We start from the raw sequence: 16,818 nt of genomic DNA on the forward strand, positions 1-16,818 counted from the left end.
CAAGGTTTTATGACAGAGGAGAGAAAACATAAACCACATCGAGTAAAACCAATGTGATGTATATTACACAACTGGAAAACACCTCTAACACTGAAGACATCTATCCAAGATCCTCTCAGCAGCTCAGCTTTGGAGCCACGATATTTCAATACCAAACCCCTGCAAAGCACCAGATCAAGGAACAGCAATTCTGAAGTGTCCTTACCACCGGAGTTATTGGCTGGCTGGAAGTTGTGTACAGCTTGGTGGGAATAGTAATTGTCATAGAAGTCAGCTGCGTTCTGAATAGGCTCATAATTCATGTTGGGCTGCCGCTCTCCAGGCATCTGCTGGTACTGTGGCCCTGGAGGACAGTGATTCTCTCTTGGCATGTTCACCATATGTCCTCCCGGGGCATTGTAAGATCCACCAAGACCTGGTGGGGTGTGAGGTGGGCCACCCTGCTGTCCTTGCATAGGCATACCACTCTGGTTCTGTGGTCCGAGAAAGCCTGGTGGAACACCCTGCATGGGAGGACTCTGCGGCATGCCTGGGCCTTGGGGCCCTCCACATGGATGATGTCCAGGAGAACCTGGGTGCATTGGTGGCCCGTTATGTCCTTGGGACATGCCAGGTCCTGGTCCTGGACTTGAACCTGGGTTGTACATGTGCTGGGAATGCGGGTCATTTCCTGGGAATGGTGGTCTCGGGGGCGATGCGCTGTTGTAGAAGGTTGGTGGCCTGCAGGCAAAAGGAAATCAGTGAATCAGGTTCTGCACCTACAAAGGTCAGCAGCCTGTTAGCTATCTCCTGCCCTCCTCACCCTTACACGTCTGCTCTTAGCTGATCTTAAGGTGGATTAAAATCTGAAAGAAGCAAAGTCATTTTCAAAGAGAGTAACTCCATACACTAAATATTCATCATACCACAACAGAGTGTCTGGAAGTAGGACATGTACAACATACTAGCAGATGCAGAACTGGGTATTTGCTGCAGCAAAGGGTTTTAAACATCCCAAGGCCAACAGTCTCCATCAGGGGTGTCTGTTAGCTACAGCCACAAAGAGGTTGTGGAAGAGAATGAACTGCTCAGCCTGCAAGCAGAGATAGGTACGCAGGCACAGAGCCAAACCAAGAGCCAATGGAGTGATTTCCTGGAAGGGCAATGCTCAGGAAGTTCTCTTCTAGGAAAAGCATTAAGTAATTATAACAGCCAATATCTGACAGGACTTCAACTCAGCAAATACACTCAGGAGTGCACACTTGTGACAGGAGCAAAGAGAACTGTTCACGTACTCCTGCAGCCGTGTCTGAAGGAGGGGTCTACACTAAGCTCTGACACCTACTTTTTCCCAATTTTGTGTGCTAAATCCACAGTTGGCTTCACAACTATTTCAAACAGAGATGGGATCTTCTTATAGTCCCCTGATGGATCCTGGTAGTTTTCCATGTCAGACTCAGAAAAGGCATATTGCTCTGGTGGGGTTGGCAGAAGCCCCACTCCTGGTGGAGGCTTAGGGAGAGGAACTATGCCACGCTTTCGGAGCTCCTCCAGCTCTTTCTCATCTTCATTTTGTGGTTCCTCCTCGTTATTCAAAACCTGGAACACAGGAATGTAGCAAACACTTCATAAACTTTGCAGCATGTGCAGTGCAGTGCAGTTCAGTCCTGCCCTTTCCATTTGATTGCCTGCTACAATGCTACTATTAACATCAAACTCAGGATGATTATAAATCCATTATGACTTGTTTTGCAGGACACCCATTCACAGCCAGGGTGAAACTATTTCTGCAGCCAGGAAGGGACAATTCCACACAAGTAATTTCCTTCAAACAGTAATTTTAAGTGACAGAAGTTGAAGGACTTGTTCCAAGATCCATAATGCTTCAGGTGTTAAATTCAAGCCACTTTCTGTTACGGGTTGTTGCATAGGAAGTGCAGAGAGACACAGACACCCTACTTAAAGGTCAGGATTTCATGAATCATTCAGAGGGGGCACCTCATTCCTTTCTCCACCCTGAATGCAGAAGTCAGTCAGGTGATACCTAACTTCTACACAGCTAAAGGTAAGCCACATGAAAGCCACCCTTCTTGTTACAGGCTCCATGCAGACGTCCACAGGCAGGGGCACAAATAAAGTTCATGGACAGAAACATGAGTTGGGAAAATCAGCAAGTCTGATATGGCTAAAAATGACTGCTAGGAATTCCTAGTATTGAACCTGGCCACGGACATGTGAAAAAGCAACAGGGAAGTTTAACATCATTCATCACATTCCCTGAGAATCACATGGAAATTTCCACCAACCCCCCCTCACTGATTTTAGCAGCAACCCTCCTGTTCCCAGGGCACAAACTGCTCACCTTATCCAGCAGCTCTTTTGTTTCTGCAGTCAGGGGAGCATGAGAAAATTTGCACTTATCTCCTTGGTAGCACTTTGCTCCTGTGTGATAAAACTTGCAAGGGAATTCATGTAAGCAATGTGTTAAGGATTCCTAACAAAGGCTCATCTCTAGTTTGTGCACTCAGGCAAGTCTATGAAATTCAGCTCTCAGCTATCCTTCAGTTCTTCACCAGCACTTCACCCTTCCAAAGCACTACGTTAAGAACTTTGAAAGCTAATAACCAACTTACACCTCCCAGTTCCATTTAACACTCCACTCATGATTACATTCCTGTGGCCTTAATGCTATTTTTGACTCTATTCTAAAACTGTGAATAAAAAGGTGAAGATCTGCCATGGTTTAAACCCAGCCGGTAACTCAGAACCACGCAGCCACTCGCTCACTCCCCCCCCTTCCTCCCCCCAGCTCCAGGAGGGATGGGGAGGAGAATGGAAGGAATGTAACTCCCACAGGTTAAGAGCAGTCCAGTACAAGGTATAACACAAACCACTGCTGCTATCACCAATAATAATGATGATAAGGGAAATAACAAGGGGAGAGAATACAACTGCTCACCACCCATTGACCGATACGCAGCCTGACCCCAGCAGTGATGTAACCCTCTTGGGTAGCTGCCCCCAGTTTATATAGTGGGCATGACGTGCTGTGGTATGGAATACCCCTTTCGTTAGTTTGGGTCAGGTGTCCTGTCTCTGCTTCCTCCCAGCTTCCCCTCCTCCCTGGCAAGCATGAGACTCACAAAGTCCTTGGTCAGACTAAACATTACTGAGCAACAACTAAAACCATCGGTGTTATCAGCACTGCTCCCAGGCTGAAAGTCAAAACCACAGCACTGCACCAGCTACTAAGAAGGAGAAAAATGACTGCTGCTGCTGAACCCAGGACAAGGTCTCAATTCCACAGCAGAATCATAGAATCCCAGACCGGTTTGTGTTGGAAGGGACCTTAAAGCTCCTCCAGCTCCAAGCCCCTGCCACGGGCAGGGACCCCTTCCACTGCAGCAGCTTGCTCCAAGCCCCTGTGTGCAACCTGCCCTTGAACACTGCCAGGGATGGGGCAGCCACAGCTTCTCTGGGCACCCTGTGCCAGTGCCTCAGCACCCTCACAGGGAAGAGCTTCTGCCTAAGAGCTCAGCTCAGTCTCCCCTCGGGCAGGTTCAAGCCATTCCCCTTGGCCTGTCCCTACAGGCCCTTGCCCAAAGCCCCTCTCCAGGTTTCTTGTAGGTTCACAGCTGTTTCCTGACACCCCCCCACAAAAAAAATAATCTTTGTGTATTAAATCTACACAGCCTTTGGTACAGCCTCTTAAACAAATAGCCTTAAAAATCACGTCACTTAAGAGTAAATATAAACCTGCAGTTTAACTCAAGTATTACTTTTTAAAGGATATTGTGCAAATAAATGCAGTTCTCTCCTTTGGTGCAGTAACCCTGTATGTAGAACTTGCAGATCTCTTTCTTCTTCTCAATCTCTGCATCATGATCGAATTTACACTGCTCTCCCTAAAAATAAAGCCAAGAAATCCCATTATCCACCTGAAATGCTGAGTAATTCCACTCAATATTTAAAGAAAAACATCCTCCTTTGCTGAATTGCAGCTTTTTATCTTTACTGCATCAGACTGCATTAGAAGCAAACTAAAACTGTGATTAAGGGGCTTGGACATAGAGAAACAATTCCTGAATTGGGACTTAAAATAGAGGCAGTGCTCACAGGAAACAAGCTGCTCTTTCAGTCCCAGTTCTCTTCTCTGTCTCTGCTGGCTACTTGCAATAAGAAGATATTTAAACAAGTATTTTACTAACATTATTTTCCATATAAACTGTTATGGATCAGAAAACCTGATTCTGTTTTAAGGAGGGGTGAGAGAACTTAAAGTCCAAAAATATTAAGACTCTTCCACAGAGGAAAAATAGAGTCCAAATAATACCAAGTTTCTATCAGCCACATCACACTACAATTAGGGTGTAGGGTGAGAGGTTTTATGCACAGTTTTTGTAGTGATTTTCACAAAAACCACACTAAGAGTATTCTTTTATTGTTTTAAAACTGAAGGTGGCAGCAAATCCTTGTCTCACTGAGCAGGACACACTAGAACACAGAAAGGCAGCAACAAATCGTGATTTCCTATTGCTCCTGGTTTGGGGAAAAAAAAAAAAAAGCATTTTTACCTTTATTTTCACCATCTGAAAAAGAAACAGGATGTTCTATCTCGAAATACAGAGAGGAACCACACAGAAATGACACACACCTTTTGAGGAGCATGCAGTTTCTCTCAAGTGTGGTTATACCTGACTGAACTACTCTGACATCAGAGGATTCAAACCCCAGCAGCATAAATAAGCTTCAAAATGAAGCAATAGCAGTTCATTTATGCAGTGAGAGATTGTGTTGGAAGGGCTTTGAAGCTGACTGCTCTGAAGAGCCTCCCTCCTGCTGCCTGCCCCTTGATGCCTGCAGGAAGATGATTCTCTGGTAGGGGAACTATTGCTACAACCCCACTTTTTACTTGGGAGAGAGAAGCAATTCAGCAGCACTAAGCAATTCCTTCAATGGCTCAAAATTAACAGTGGCACATAAAGACAAATAATCTAATGCATTCAGAATCATTGCCTGTTGACACACTCCACCCTTGTAAGACTTGATGTGTATTTACAGGATACATTAGCAGTGTGAGTTTCTGATACTAGCACAGATGTTTGTACTGTCTATACTAATAAACACAGTATTTTGGATAGAATTTGTTGTAATTCAAAATGTGTAATATATTTTTCCATAAATTGGCATTTATATATCAATTCTCAAAACATTAAACACCAAAACACTGATTTCAACACACATTTTCTCTGCATGAGCTGAAGTAAACCAGAACAGAGCCACTTCCCCCCTTTCTGCACAGCAAAGCGGAGACCAACAAGTGCACAATTACCTTAATACACCTCCCTTCCAGGAAGTATTTACAGATCTGTTTGCCTTTGTGTTCCACTGTGTGCTGATTTATGAACTCCTGGCTCATGTTCACCCACTTCTTCACTGGTTTGCCATCCTGTTAAGAGAAATGAACATCACGCTGATGCTTTCTTATTAAGTACAATTGTGGAAACATTAAGAGCACACCTGGGGCACCAGTTACCCCAAAACGTGATTCACTTCACCATGATTTATGTTCTTAATTATTATACCCACAGCTCAAATTATAGGTAAATAAATACTTTTTCTCAGCTGCTTTAATACATGTTTATACCATGAGGGAAAACAGAGAGGAAGCACAATTCAATCATGACCCAACATGTGAGAATTATTACGCACTTAGTGAGGCAAATAATTGTTCTCTCATGAGTTGATTCCCATGTGGCATCTGCTCTTGGGATAAACTAAAAACACTGTGGAAAACTCTAAGCAGGGAGTATGGGATGGTGCTGAGGGGACCTCATGCAGCTAGTAAAGGCAATAGAAGCCTTTAATGAATTGCTGCCTCTGGCACTGCACCAGAGGCTAGAACAAACCTTGTCTCTGCAGTGCTGGGTGGTTTCCAACTGGTCTGATGATAGAGGGAAATGGCCTTTTCCCATTCCCCATGTTCACAAAGATGAGCAGGGACCTGAGTGCTGAGCAGGAGCTTCTGGAATGGCTGTGGTTCTCCACAGCCATCACACTGCATTGTGAGGGCACCAAGTGTCTGCTCCCATTCTGCTCAGCAGATTAAGCAATGTCACACAACATTAACACTAAGGATGAGTTGCAGATTTTGTTGACACTGAGAAGCAGAAATCTTTGAGCTGGAAGTGCCACTCCTGGATCCTCAGGATCCATTTGCTCCTCTGAGCACACTGAATCCAGAGAAATCCCAGCCGCTTCACGCAAAGCAGCTTTGAACTTAACACCTGATCCTCTTCAAGGTCCATGTAAGTATCACATAAACAGGATGCTTCAAGTCTCTGGGACTAAATCAGTGACTGTCCCACACCACAAAGCTCTTGAACCAATGGACCAAGGTTGAAACCCATGGAACCTATGTCCCATTTCCTTACCTCCCTGTAGCCAGGAGCCCAGCTTTTTGCCTTTTGCCTTCTGCCTGCTGGGACCTGCTTGAGCTGCCTCCACCCTTCCCCACAGCCTGGGAGATGGCACTGGAGGACTGGGCATGCTCTACAAGAAGGAGTCCTACAAACAAAGCATCATCCTAACACATCAAAGAGGACCTAAGAGATCCAGGGAAGATCTGATCAGGACCACCCAGCAGCCCCAGAGAGTTTGGCCAGCAGAGAACGTGGGGGAAGATGAACATGGCTGAATTCTCCACCACCACATTAGTGAGAAGCCAGCCATGTGCATTCCTGAGGGTAGGAGAGAGCAGAGCCACAAACATTTCAGACTTAACATGAGTTGGCTTAAATGTTTTCCAGCCACGGATGGATTTGACCCATTAATCACTGGTTTTGTATTGGTTTGCATTTAAATGAAGACTGGAGTGAGACATTTACAACTACTGTGCAAATACTGAACACTACATTGTCTCTTAATTCCTGTGCAGAGAATTACTAGATGAAAACCAAGGTCACATGTATTTCCATTTGTACAGTCACAGCCATAGAAGAGAAGGAGAATTCCTCACGATTCAGATGGAAACTAGAAAAAAAATGTCCATTTTCTTTGCTAGTAGTAGCATTTCATTTCAGATATAGTTAACACTGAAGTCAATGGACCACTCAAAGCCAAAGCCCACAAACCACTTTCTGCTACTTTTTCATATTTCCAAGAAAAACAAGCAAATTACTATTAATTTATCAATCCTATTTTGTACCTTGACTGTCAGGAAATTCTAGGAAGTTTCTAGATAAGAGAAAAAAATCACAGAATCCCAGCCTGGTTTGTGTTGAAGGGACCTTAAAGCTCACCCAGCTCCAACCCCTGCTCCCACAGGCAGGGACACCTTCCACTAGAGCAGCTTGCTCCAAGCCCCTGTGTCCAACCTGGCCTTGAACACTGCCAGGGATGGGGCAGCCACAGCTTCTCTGGGCACCCTGTGCCAGCGCCTCAGCACCCTCACAGGGAAGAGCTTCTGCCTAAGAGCTCATCTCAGTCTCCCCTCTGGCAGGTTCAAGCCATTCCCCTTGGTCTGTCCCTACAGGCCCTTGTCCCAAGCTCCTCTCCAGCTTTCCTGGAGTCTCTTTAGGCACTGGAGCTGCTCTAAGGTCTCCCCTTAAGAAGCCTTCTCTTCTCCAGGCTGACCCAGCCCAGCTCTTTCAACATGTGTCTTGTCCCCTTATACCTTCCTCCTGATCTGTGAAAACTGCTCACTGCAGATACTTCCAGGTAGGAAAATTCTCCTCCTCTTTACGAGCCTGTTGGGCCAGTGCGGAGCTCTTGGTAAAGTTTAAAGATATGTCTTTTGAAATACTCTTCTGTTAAAGCAAAGCATCCAGTAATCTGCAACAACCACATCTGGAATCTGCCTTTAATTGTACATACCTCATGAAAGCCATCAGAGCCTTTGTTGCCTCCTCTTCCCCTTCCACGATCTTTACGCTTCAGTTTCTTTTGCATCCCACGCCCTCGACCAATATTGTAATTATTTCCTCTTTGAGAAATACCTGGAAAACAGAAATTACCTCTTTAGATCACCTCAGAAAGTAAAGAACAATGGTTATCTAGTGACACTGAATACAGACAAATCACACTAACCAAGTCTCTCCCTTTTTACAGCCTAAATACTCTCCTGAATGACAAGCCAGCAAATACAACTGCACCAGCCAGCTGTAACCCTGTGCCTGCTCCTTGAAGAGCTCTTCACAGCAACAAACCCAGTATGAAATCAACCCTGTCCCAAGCAGCACTCACAACTGGAAATGCACACGTGTTATTTCCAACCAGCCCAAATACCTGAAGTACTGTTTGGTCACTTTCTGAATCAGAACTAGAGGGGTGCAGTTGGCATTGGGTTTAGGGCCTGATTTGTTGTCACACCATACAGGAGACCTGAGATCTTAACCTAAGAAATGTGAAACAGCTGTGAATATAGAACTGTTTAATGGGAACTGTCTGGAAGGCTCAAGACTGCAACGATGGAGCCAGGAGCACAGCAGGAGTCATGGCCTCAGCTAACACTATCAGAGTATCTGCTTTCTCCTGTATCTAAACCCAAAGACAACCAGTTACAGAGTTCCTGCTTCAGGTGGCAGCCACTCTACGACAGCAAGGCCAACTGCAATGAAAACACCTTGACTTCATCTCAGATGACCTGCAGGCAGAGATTTGGAAGCAGTATTGCCAAGCAGCACATGAAAAGCCATTTCTGCCTCAGCTAAAGAGATCCTGCTAATGTTTTGGCCATTTATTTCATTGTGAACCAAACCAGAACCGATCAATAAATCTTCACTGTAGTAAATGGAAAACAAGTTGCTACCTTTGAACAACACACAGTATCTTCCTGAGAACCACTATGGTATTCATACTGTCACACAAAACCCTGCTCAAATTGACTGGGAGTCAAACTTTAGCCATGATTCAAGGGAGAAGTCCTCTTTAAGAGGAGTGGTTTTTCACTGGGATTCGTATCAGCCAAGCTTACATGCAAGAAGAGTTACGGAAAGGAAAATAAAAGGATACTAGCACAGTACTTGTACTACTACACAGTACATAGTAATACTTGTGGGTATAATAACAGAAGCATTCAGGCACCTATCAAAACTTCCAGGTACTTAATTCTCGGGGGGACTAAATTAGATTTTTGCATTAACCCATTTACATTCCTCCCCCCAATCGAATCCCATTTCAGACCTTCATAAACTACGACCAGAAAGTCCCTTTGCAGCACTAGGATTTCTTATCACAGACTGGTTTGGGTTGGAGGGGACCTTAACACTCATGCAGTTCCAACCTCTCTGCCATGGTGGGGTTAGGGGGGCTGGAACTTCCTCAAGCAGTTACACAACAAAGATCTTGGCTTTATTTCTCTCTTTACTGTGTACACACCACGCAACTCGATCTTTTTCTTCAACACATGCACCAATGTGACCACATGGTATTAGTCCTTAAGGAACAGCATCATCACTGATGGGAGGCTGCAAGCTTGCAGGAAAGCCACCGCTGCCAGATCTGAATTCAAACCTCCTGAAGTGATGCCCAATACAACTGGCACACACCAGCTATTGCTACAATTAATGATTCCAATTCTCTTACCTTTCTGGACTCCTTTCATGCCCTGCTTTTTCACTGGTTCCTTTGGGAATGGAGGTCCCAAATCAGTACTGGAGGTCTCTTTAGCTTGCCTGTACTGTTTAAGCTGATCAGCAAAATCTTCATCCTTTTCCTCCTCATTGTAATTCCCAAAATTTTCATCACTGTAGTGACTGTAGTCATCATAGTCCTTACTCTTGACATTCTTTTTATGCTGCATTTTCTGTGAGCTCATGTAGTTTCCTGACACGTGTCCATGCTGTGGAGAGGGGATTGTATTGTTCAGGAGCAGCTCAAGAGCTCAAACAACACCCCCATAAACCCATTGGGTTTATGCTGGTTTATTGTCATGCTCTCTACCAGATTTGCACAAGCAAACATCAATAATACACAGTGAGAACCAGTCATGCAGTAAAAATTACTACTTTGATTTTGAATGCATCAAAATAAGTAAAAAAGATAAAAAACAACAGCATCAGCATCTGAACTCCAGGAAACTTTTCCAAGAGGTTGACAAAGCAGTTTACCATACACACTTCCAAGGGTTGTAAGTGCCACATGGATGAACTATGCTTAAAATCACTTTTTCCCTTCCTGAGCCCCAATCCTGATGATCCCAGACACAGATGAGACACTCTGCCTTGTCTCTGTCAGGATGAAATACTGCTTATGGCCACTCCTAAGCCAGCACTGGCCCTTCTCCTGTTCCTGCAGATAGGATCTTCAGTTTGTTACTAGATTTGGCTGGCCTAAAGGTTTCTGGAATGGTTTCAGGCTAAAAGGAAAAGCTCCTCTCATCTGAAGTAGCAGAGTTCCATCAAGCTGCTCTATCACAGCTTCGGAGCTTGGTGTTCTCTGTCACCCAGTGGTCCCAGGAAGGCTACCAAGGTGCACAGACTGGAAAAGCCAAGACAAATGGAACTACCAGAATGCAGAATCAACTCTAGATATTTAAAGGTGGCTTTTCAGGAGCTGCTTCCTCTTAGAACAGTCTAAATCACAGCATCACAGACTGATTTGGGCTGGAAGGGACCTTAAAGGATATCTAGCTCCAACCCCTGCCATGGGTTGGACACAAATCCAATGCAGGCAATAGTAAAGATATCTTAATTGTAGCCTGATGGAGTTAAAAATGGTATCAGGCTTGCTTGCATCACCTGTATTCATGCCACAGATCATGCTTTACGTTTGGAGACCTCCTCAAGGAGACGAGAACTAGATGTGCCTCCAGAAGTCTATGAGAATGGGTACTGCCATCAAATCAGCCTCCAAAACCCCAGCAGTTACACCTGCTTTTCTAAATTACACCTAATAAAGACATGAGGAATCAGCTTAAACAGTACTACCTGACTGAATGAGGAATCATAATCTCTGTATGAAGAGCTGCCACTCTTTTTATGTGGCCTTTCTGTACGCTCAATGTCAGAATCATGGCTGTAGTCGGAGCTGTCATCACTGGATGGGGAGTTATGCTGAAAAGAAGAACAAAATAGCTCTCAAATGTTGTGTAACTGTGGAACTGGCCTGCTGTACAAGAACTTAAAGGAAGCATTAGCCTAGCAAACGAAAATGTGTTCTTAACTCTCACAAAGCTCTGCTGCTGAGGGAAGTTAAAGCAAGCACTCTTTGATGCCACACTCTTTGTTCCAGAGACCGAGATCTGATCCAACGAGGCTGCCATGTAAACCTGAGGGCTGTGTAGCTGCTTCCTATGGGTCTCTCTGAGCCCTGCACCCCAGGATGCTGCTGGAAGGCTAACAGATCTGGGAGATGGCTAGAAACTGGCACAGCAGTCTGCCATTTTCTGCAGGTTTATTCTAGGATACTATTTTGTCTTGCACTTAAGTCGGTTAAAGTCACATTATCTTAATGAACTTCACTGCAGGATTCACTGAACCAGCCTGAAATCTTTTTCTTCCCATGAGAATAATAAGCAAAAAAGTTAAATTGATAAATTTACATTAAATTTAATCCTAAAACCCTCACAAATCTCTATGGTCCAGCTGCCACTGTTGGTGCCAGTGGCCTGGCCTTAACTTATACTGCTGCTTCAGATTTAAGCAGTTTAAGGAAGTGGTTTAACACTTCATCCTCTCATGTCAGAACTACCACGACCACTGACAGGAGCAGAGAGTAAGATGCTCATAAATGTCAGCATTTTGTAAGCTGCTATTAAAAAAATACTGAAATAAGCATCCAGTGAAGACGTGTATCAGAAATACCAGTTACACCTGCAGTCTCATTCTGTACTTCGATATTAACAGAGGAAACCCAAGTTTATGAAATGCATTGAGGCAAAGCAAACAAGTGAGTTTCCAAACTATGGTTTCAAAAGTGCTACGGTTGGGTTATTTAACAGTTTATGTCTCTTACACCACATAAACTGTCACTGGAATGTGTGAATATGCACTTCCTTCCATGTGCTGGAAGTCTATTTAATACACTAATTCTTTAGCACTGAAGTGCATTGGTGAGAGAGGAACACCCCAAACCTGCCCTCAGACACCAAAGATTGACTAAATAGTAATAAAAGCATTTTTCTTCCCTAATTCCCTGGCTTCTTGGCTAAACCTGGCATTAAAACCAGCACCTCCACCCTCTTGTTTTGCATTTCCCCACCTTATGCTTATCCCGCCTTCTCCTTTTGGATTTCTTCTTTTCTTTCTCTTTTTTGCGTTTCTTCCGTGATTTCCTGTGTCCTTTCTCATTCTTCTGTTTATCATCACCTTTTGAACCATGTTCTTTCACATCCTCATAGGCTGCATCATCTATTTCCCCATCTTCCAGCTCTCCATCCTCTCTGTAGGAGGAAACAGATCAATACGGTAAAATGCCATGCTACGATCCCTCTCATCTGCCCAACAGCACAGTGAAAACACCCCCAGTTCTTTGCACCAGGCACATTTTTATACATGTGCTTACGCTTTTTAATACATGGAACACCCCAAGAACCACCAGGATTTAAGAGTTTTCTTAAACAGTTAAAGAAAAATGGAATGCAAACTATTAAACGGCAAAATTAAGACGTTTTAGAGCTATGGTTTGGTTCTTTCTCTTCCTAAATAGCTTTCTCCAGCCTAGATCAAAAATACAACACTCTGTTGCCCTTAAGCACAACCAAAAGGTAGTTTAACCACTTCCAGAAGTGCTTCCACTACAGTGCTGTTCCCTGCATGGCGCTGCTTGCAGAACAGATGTGGTCACAATTAAAGGCAATTTAACCTGTCTGAAACCATAGAGGTAAATAATGAAAGGAAGCAGTTGGGCACTGCAGGAAAAGCAATGTACAGTGGGTACAAACACGTGTCCTTCAACAGCTCCTGGAAGGGAAGATGAGACCCAAATATCTAAGGTGGAATGGCCAGAGTCATGAGCAGTTTGAAAAAGAAGTATTTAGTAGTAAGGTGAATTCTTCAAAAGAAATCAGCAGTAGACAAGGAATTGTTAACATCTGAAGAATGAGTAAAAACGTAAATACAGACACAAAATACAGCACTTGAGGTGCTTGTAAACCAAATATCAAAGGCTTGTGCTCATCTCTATCAACAGGGAAAAAAGCTTTCTATGATTACATGAGGCTTTACTTAAAGTTCTGTCTACTGAAATCCTTTGCCACAAGGAAACATGTTGCCCAAACACCCATTTCTCATCCCTACTGCAAACACCCTGCTGGAGCAATCCCAGCTCCTCTTCCACGGTTTGGTATTAGCTGGGGTTTAGCTGTGGAAGAATCTGCTGCTTTGAGACATTTGTACTTGGCTCTATATAATTATTCCTACATTACTGCTGCTTCAGCCTTTGGAGGCATCATGGGAACTTAGGGAAAGTCAGTGCTCAGTTTTTACATGGAGATTGCTTGGCAATGCCACCAGTGCCTGAAACCCTCACTCTGAAGGGACCAGCTTCAGCAGACGGTGGGGCAGGGGGGGGCACAGCCTGTAAAAAACTATATTAAATGCAAAAAATCAATGAATAAACCAAGACTAAAGCAGTGCTGGGGGCAGTAGAAGGTATTAGGACTGAAGCAGTAATTAGGCTTTATTAAATTGCCTTATAATTTGTCCACCTCACTATGATCAACTCTGCCTCAAGGCACTGTGAAGAGCAGGAAGGGGGAAGAACTCACCAGGAAGCAAAAGACCTGAGGCTCCACAGTAAAACCAGTCATTAAGAAGAGAAGCAACCCAATGTTGGGATTTAATGTACGAGGAGTAAATTACTGTGGCAGGGAGAAGAAAAGGGAAGATGACAGGACTGCTGTATTGGCACCTTGTGTGCCCTGGGGCTTCTTAGAACTAAATATGCTTAACAACCACAATGGGAGAAAGAAACCTCAAACCAAAACCAATCAGGGTATGATTACAGATCAATGACTAGCCAAAAACTGGATGGGAAAACCCCCACATCCAGATGATCAGGTCATATAAAGGCTTTGGGAAAAACCAGAAGAAACCCATCCATTCCAAGGTACCACCTCTTCACATTTAGTTCTCAGCTACTGGTGGGATGCTACAGCACAGCAACTGCCTATCCATCACCTCGGGGCAGCCCGCTGCAGGCATGCAAAGACAGGTTATGGACATCTGAGCTTCAGGAAGATGCTTTGCTGTGTTACACGATGGAAAAGGGGACTCTAGAACATTTCTAAGTGACACACAAGGGCAGCCAGCTCACTTAGTGACTGGAAATATAGGAAACTCTGGAATAAGGGAGAAAATCATCTTCGAGATGAGTACTGAAGATGGTTTTGCTGAACAGCATGAAGCAACAGGACTGGAAAGAAGGAAAGTTTATGAGAAGCTTCCAAATGTCAAAATATTAAGAAGAAATCAGATTTAATCTGAATAAAAGATTCTGCTATGGAAGGTGTCATTTAAAGACCATCATTCACACTGGTGGCAGTAAAAGGAACTTCAGGGCAGGTAGTCAGAGATCCTGCAGGACTCGCTGAAGCAGACAAAACAAACAAGCCCATGGAAGACACAGCTCTTCCCTCCAACACGCTGAATACACTGTGGGGAATAGGAAATCAAAAGGGAGCTTAGAGAGTAGGCAAGAAGAATTGCTCAACTGCTGTTGTTTAAATTCAGCTACACTGCAAACGCAGCCGTCACTGGGAAACACTCTGAAAAGGACATTACTTTTAGTGCAAACATAAAGCAGCAGGAAGCTACGAGGTTTTGAACAAAGACTGGAAATGAACACTAATAATTACAGTGATCAGAATAAAGGTTTGCCCATGGCCAAGTGGGCACCAAACACAAAGTAGAGGCAGCTTCAGAACCCATTTCTATGTGATTTTTGTAAGGTGCTCACAGAGGACTGCTCATACACAATCCTTACACTGCCTTGCAAAGAGCCTAACACCAAGATACTCCTGTACTTAAGAAGAGAGAAAGGATCTTCAGAGTATGTACCCCAAGCACAGAGTAACTCCTGTGTTCAAGCACCACAGTGGCCATTATCTCCAGCATTCCCTGAGAAACTCTGGAATGCATCAGACAATAAAGATCCCAAGAAAGCATTTGTCCCATCTTTCCAGGCTAATACAGTGCGCTTAAGAGTAACTGGAACACAAATACTTCGGGAACACCTGCAGCCATTGGGAAAACCAATATTTCCTACTCTGACAACATGAGTTCAACTCCCTCCCTAAAGTATTTCTGCTTTTAAATATGCTCTTTAGGAAATAGGGCTGTTCCCAGTTCCTTTGGGAACTGCCATTATGGATTTATACCGCTGGGATGCATCCAGGCCTTCATTAACTTTCTAGGTAAAACAACTATGCAGGATCCCGGTAACACTATCCTTTGGATTGCATTCCAAAGGGAAGGTTACGGAAGGTTTTCCTTTACTCCCCCAGTGCCTACATTCTTTCTGCAACATCCTGGAATTTTCCAAGCACTGAACTTCCAAGAATGTATAAAACCAAAACAACAGAACAAAACCCAAAAGAAAACTCTGGATAAATGTGATTTGAAAATAAAATGGAAAAAAAAACCACCATTACTTCTTGGAAATCATTGAGTTATTCCTCAAAGAAAGTTTACCAAAGTGATAGGGCAGAAAAGTCCATTTTATAGGATTTTTCCTGATTTAAACCCCACACTGAGCTGTTCACTTGTGTTCTGTACCGGTGCTGTGCAAAGTACAGCTTCTTGCTTACACAACACTCTGGCATTACGCATTGCCTGCTACCAGTGTGCTTCTGGCATTGCTGGAAGCGCCTGACCCACAAGCACCAAAGTTTGCTTGATGTGGACAAACAGGGAAGTGTAATTTGGTTCTTTTTCAAGACTCACTCCTCTCTCAACTGCCCTGCCCCACAAAACAACGCACCACCAAAGCAACCTCCCCTGACACAATGCCAACAAGCTGGGGGGACAGCCCGTGGTGCCTCACAACACACACCCCAGGAGTCAAGGACAGCCTCTGCGCTGAACCAGCACCCTTGGCAAGCTGTAACTGCTGCCATGTGGTTTGTTCCACGGTTCCAGATCTGGATGTGCAAAGGCTGAACTAAATCTGATGCACCTTCTGGTTAATGGGAGTTCATCCGGACCTGTTACAAGGCAGATGTGCAGTATGAAGCTCTGGCACAGGACAGAGCAGGAGAGGGTACCTCACCTCTAACCTGAAATCTCAGCTAGCACTACCAAGCCCTTCTCATCCGAGTGCGTTTGAAGTCCTTATGGAAGAGAAACAGAAGCACCTTCATTAAATACCAGTTTAAATTGCTCAGAGGCGTTCGGATGCTGCTGCCTGACCTACTGGAACTGCTCATAAAGAGCCCCTGATGATGACTTACTGCCATATGGTCCCACTATTTCCTCATGACCCACAGGATGGCAAACACAACCCTGCAATGCAAAACACAGGAGATGCAAAATAAAGTAACACCACGTAGACTCCATGAGCTAAACAAATCCTAAGTAAGCCAAAGGCAGTGATGTTTCCTATCAGCCTCTGTACAAGGAGTAGGTACCCACAAAAGACACTTGGTTCTTCTTCAGATGCAAGAGAAAGAACTAAAATCACTGATGGATCACTCCCTCTTCCGCCGTCTCCACATACTTGGAGCTTGATGGATATGTGAAAATGAAACTAGAAAGTGTTTCCACTGTCCTCAGGGTATTTCTAGAGCACCTCAGAAATGGATTACAAAGGCAGGGAAGCCAAATTATCTTTCAGGGAAGACTCAATCTGGTGAAGTCAGTGAAAAGGCAGTTATGCAAATATTTGGGTAGGGAATGGAAA

General features: G+C 44.2%; 1 protein-coding gene across 1 annotated transcript in view; it reads right to left on the reverse strand.

The window, feature by feature from the left end:
• Positions 1 to 16,818, reverse strand: part of ZC3H6 (zinc finger CCCH-type containing 6) — a 28,296-nt gene that overhangs the window by 4,494 nt on the left and 6,984 nt on the right. Inside the window, exons 2-10 of the mRNA XM_062608490.1 lie at positions 12,181 to 12,361; positions 10,908 to 11,033; positions 9,565 to 9,820; positions 7,855 to 7,976; positions 5,312 to 5,428; positions 3,773 to 3,884; positions 2,342 to 2,451; positions 1,325 to 1,578; positions 206 to 720 (exon numbers count right to left, since the gene is read on the reverse strand). Of these exons, the coding sequence (XP_062464474.1) occupies positions 206 to 720; positions 1,325 to 1,578; positions 2,342 to 2,451; positions 3,773 to 3,884; positions 5,312 to 5,428; positions 7,855 to 7,976; positions 9,565 to 9,820; positions 10,908 to 11,033; positions 12,181 to 12,361 (1,793 nt within the window). The remainder of the gene's footprint in view (positions 1 to 205; positions 721 to 1,324; positions 1,579 to 2,341; positions 2,452 to 3,772; positions 3,885 to 5,311; positions 5,429 to 7,854; positions 7,977 to 9,564; positions 9,821 to 10,907; positions 11,034 to 12,180; positions 12,362 to 16,818) is intronic.

This window comes from Pezoporus occidentalis, unplaced genomic scaffold (genome assembly GCF_034315485.1).
Source record: "Pezoporus occidentalis ecotype Australia unplaced genomic scaffold, CSIRO_AGI_Poc_V1 ctg10, whole genome shotgun sequence".
Taxonomy (NCBI): Eukaryota; Metazoa; Chordata; class Aves; order Psittaciformes; family Psittacidae; genus Pezoporus; species Pezoporus occidentalis.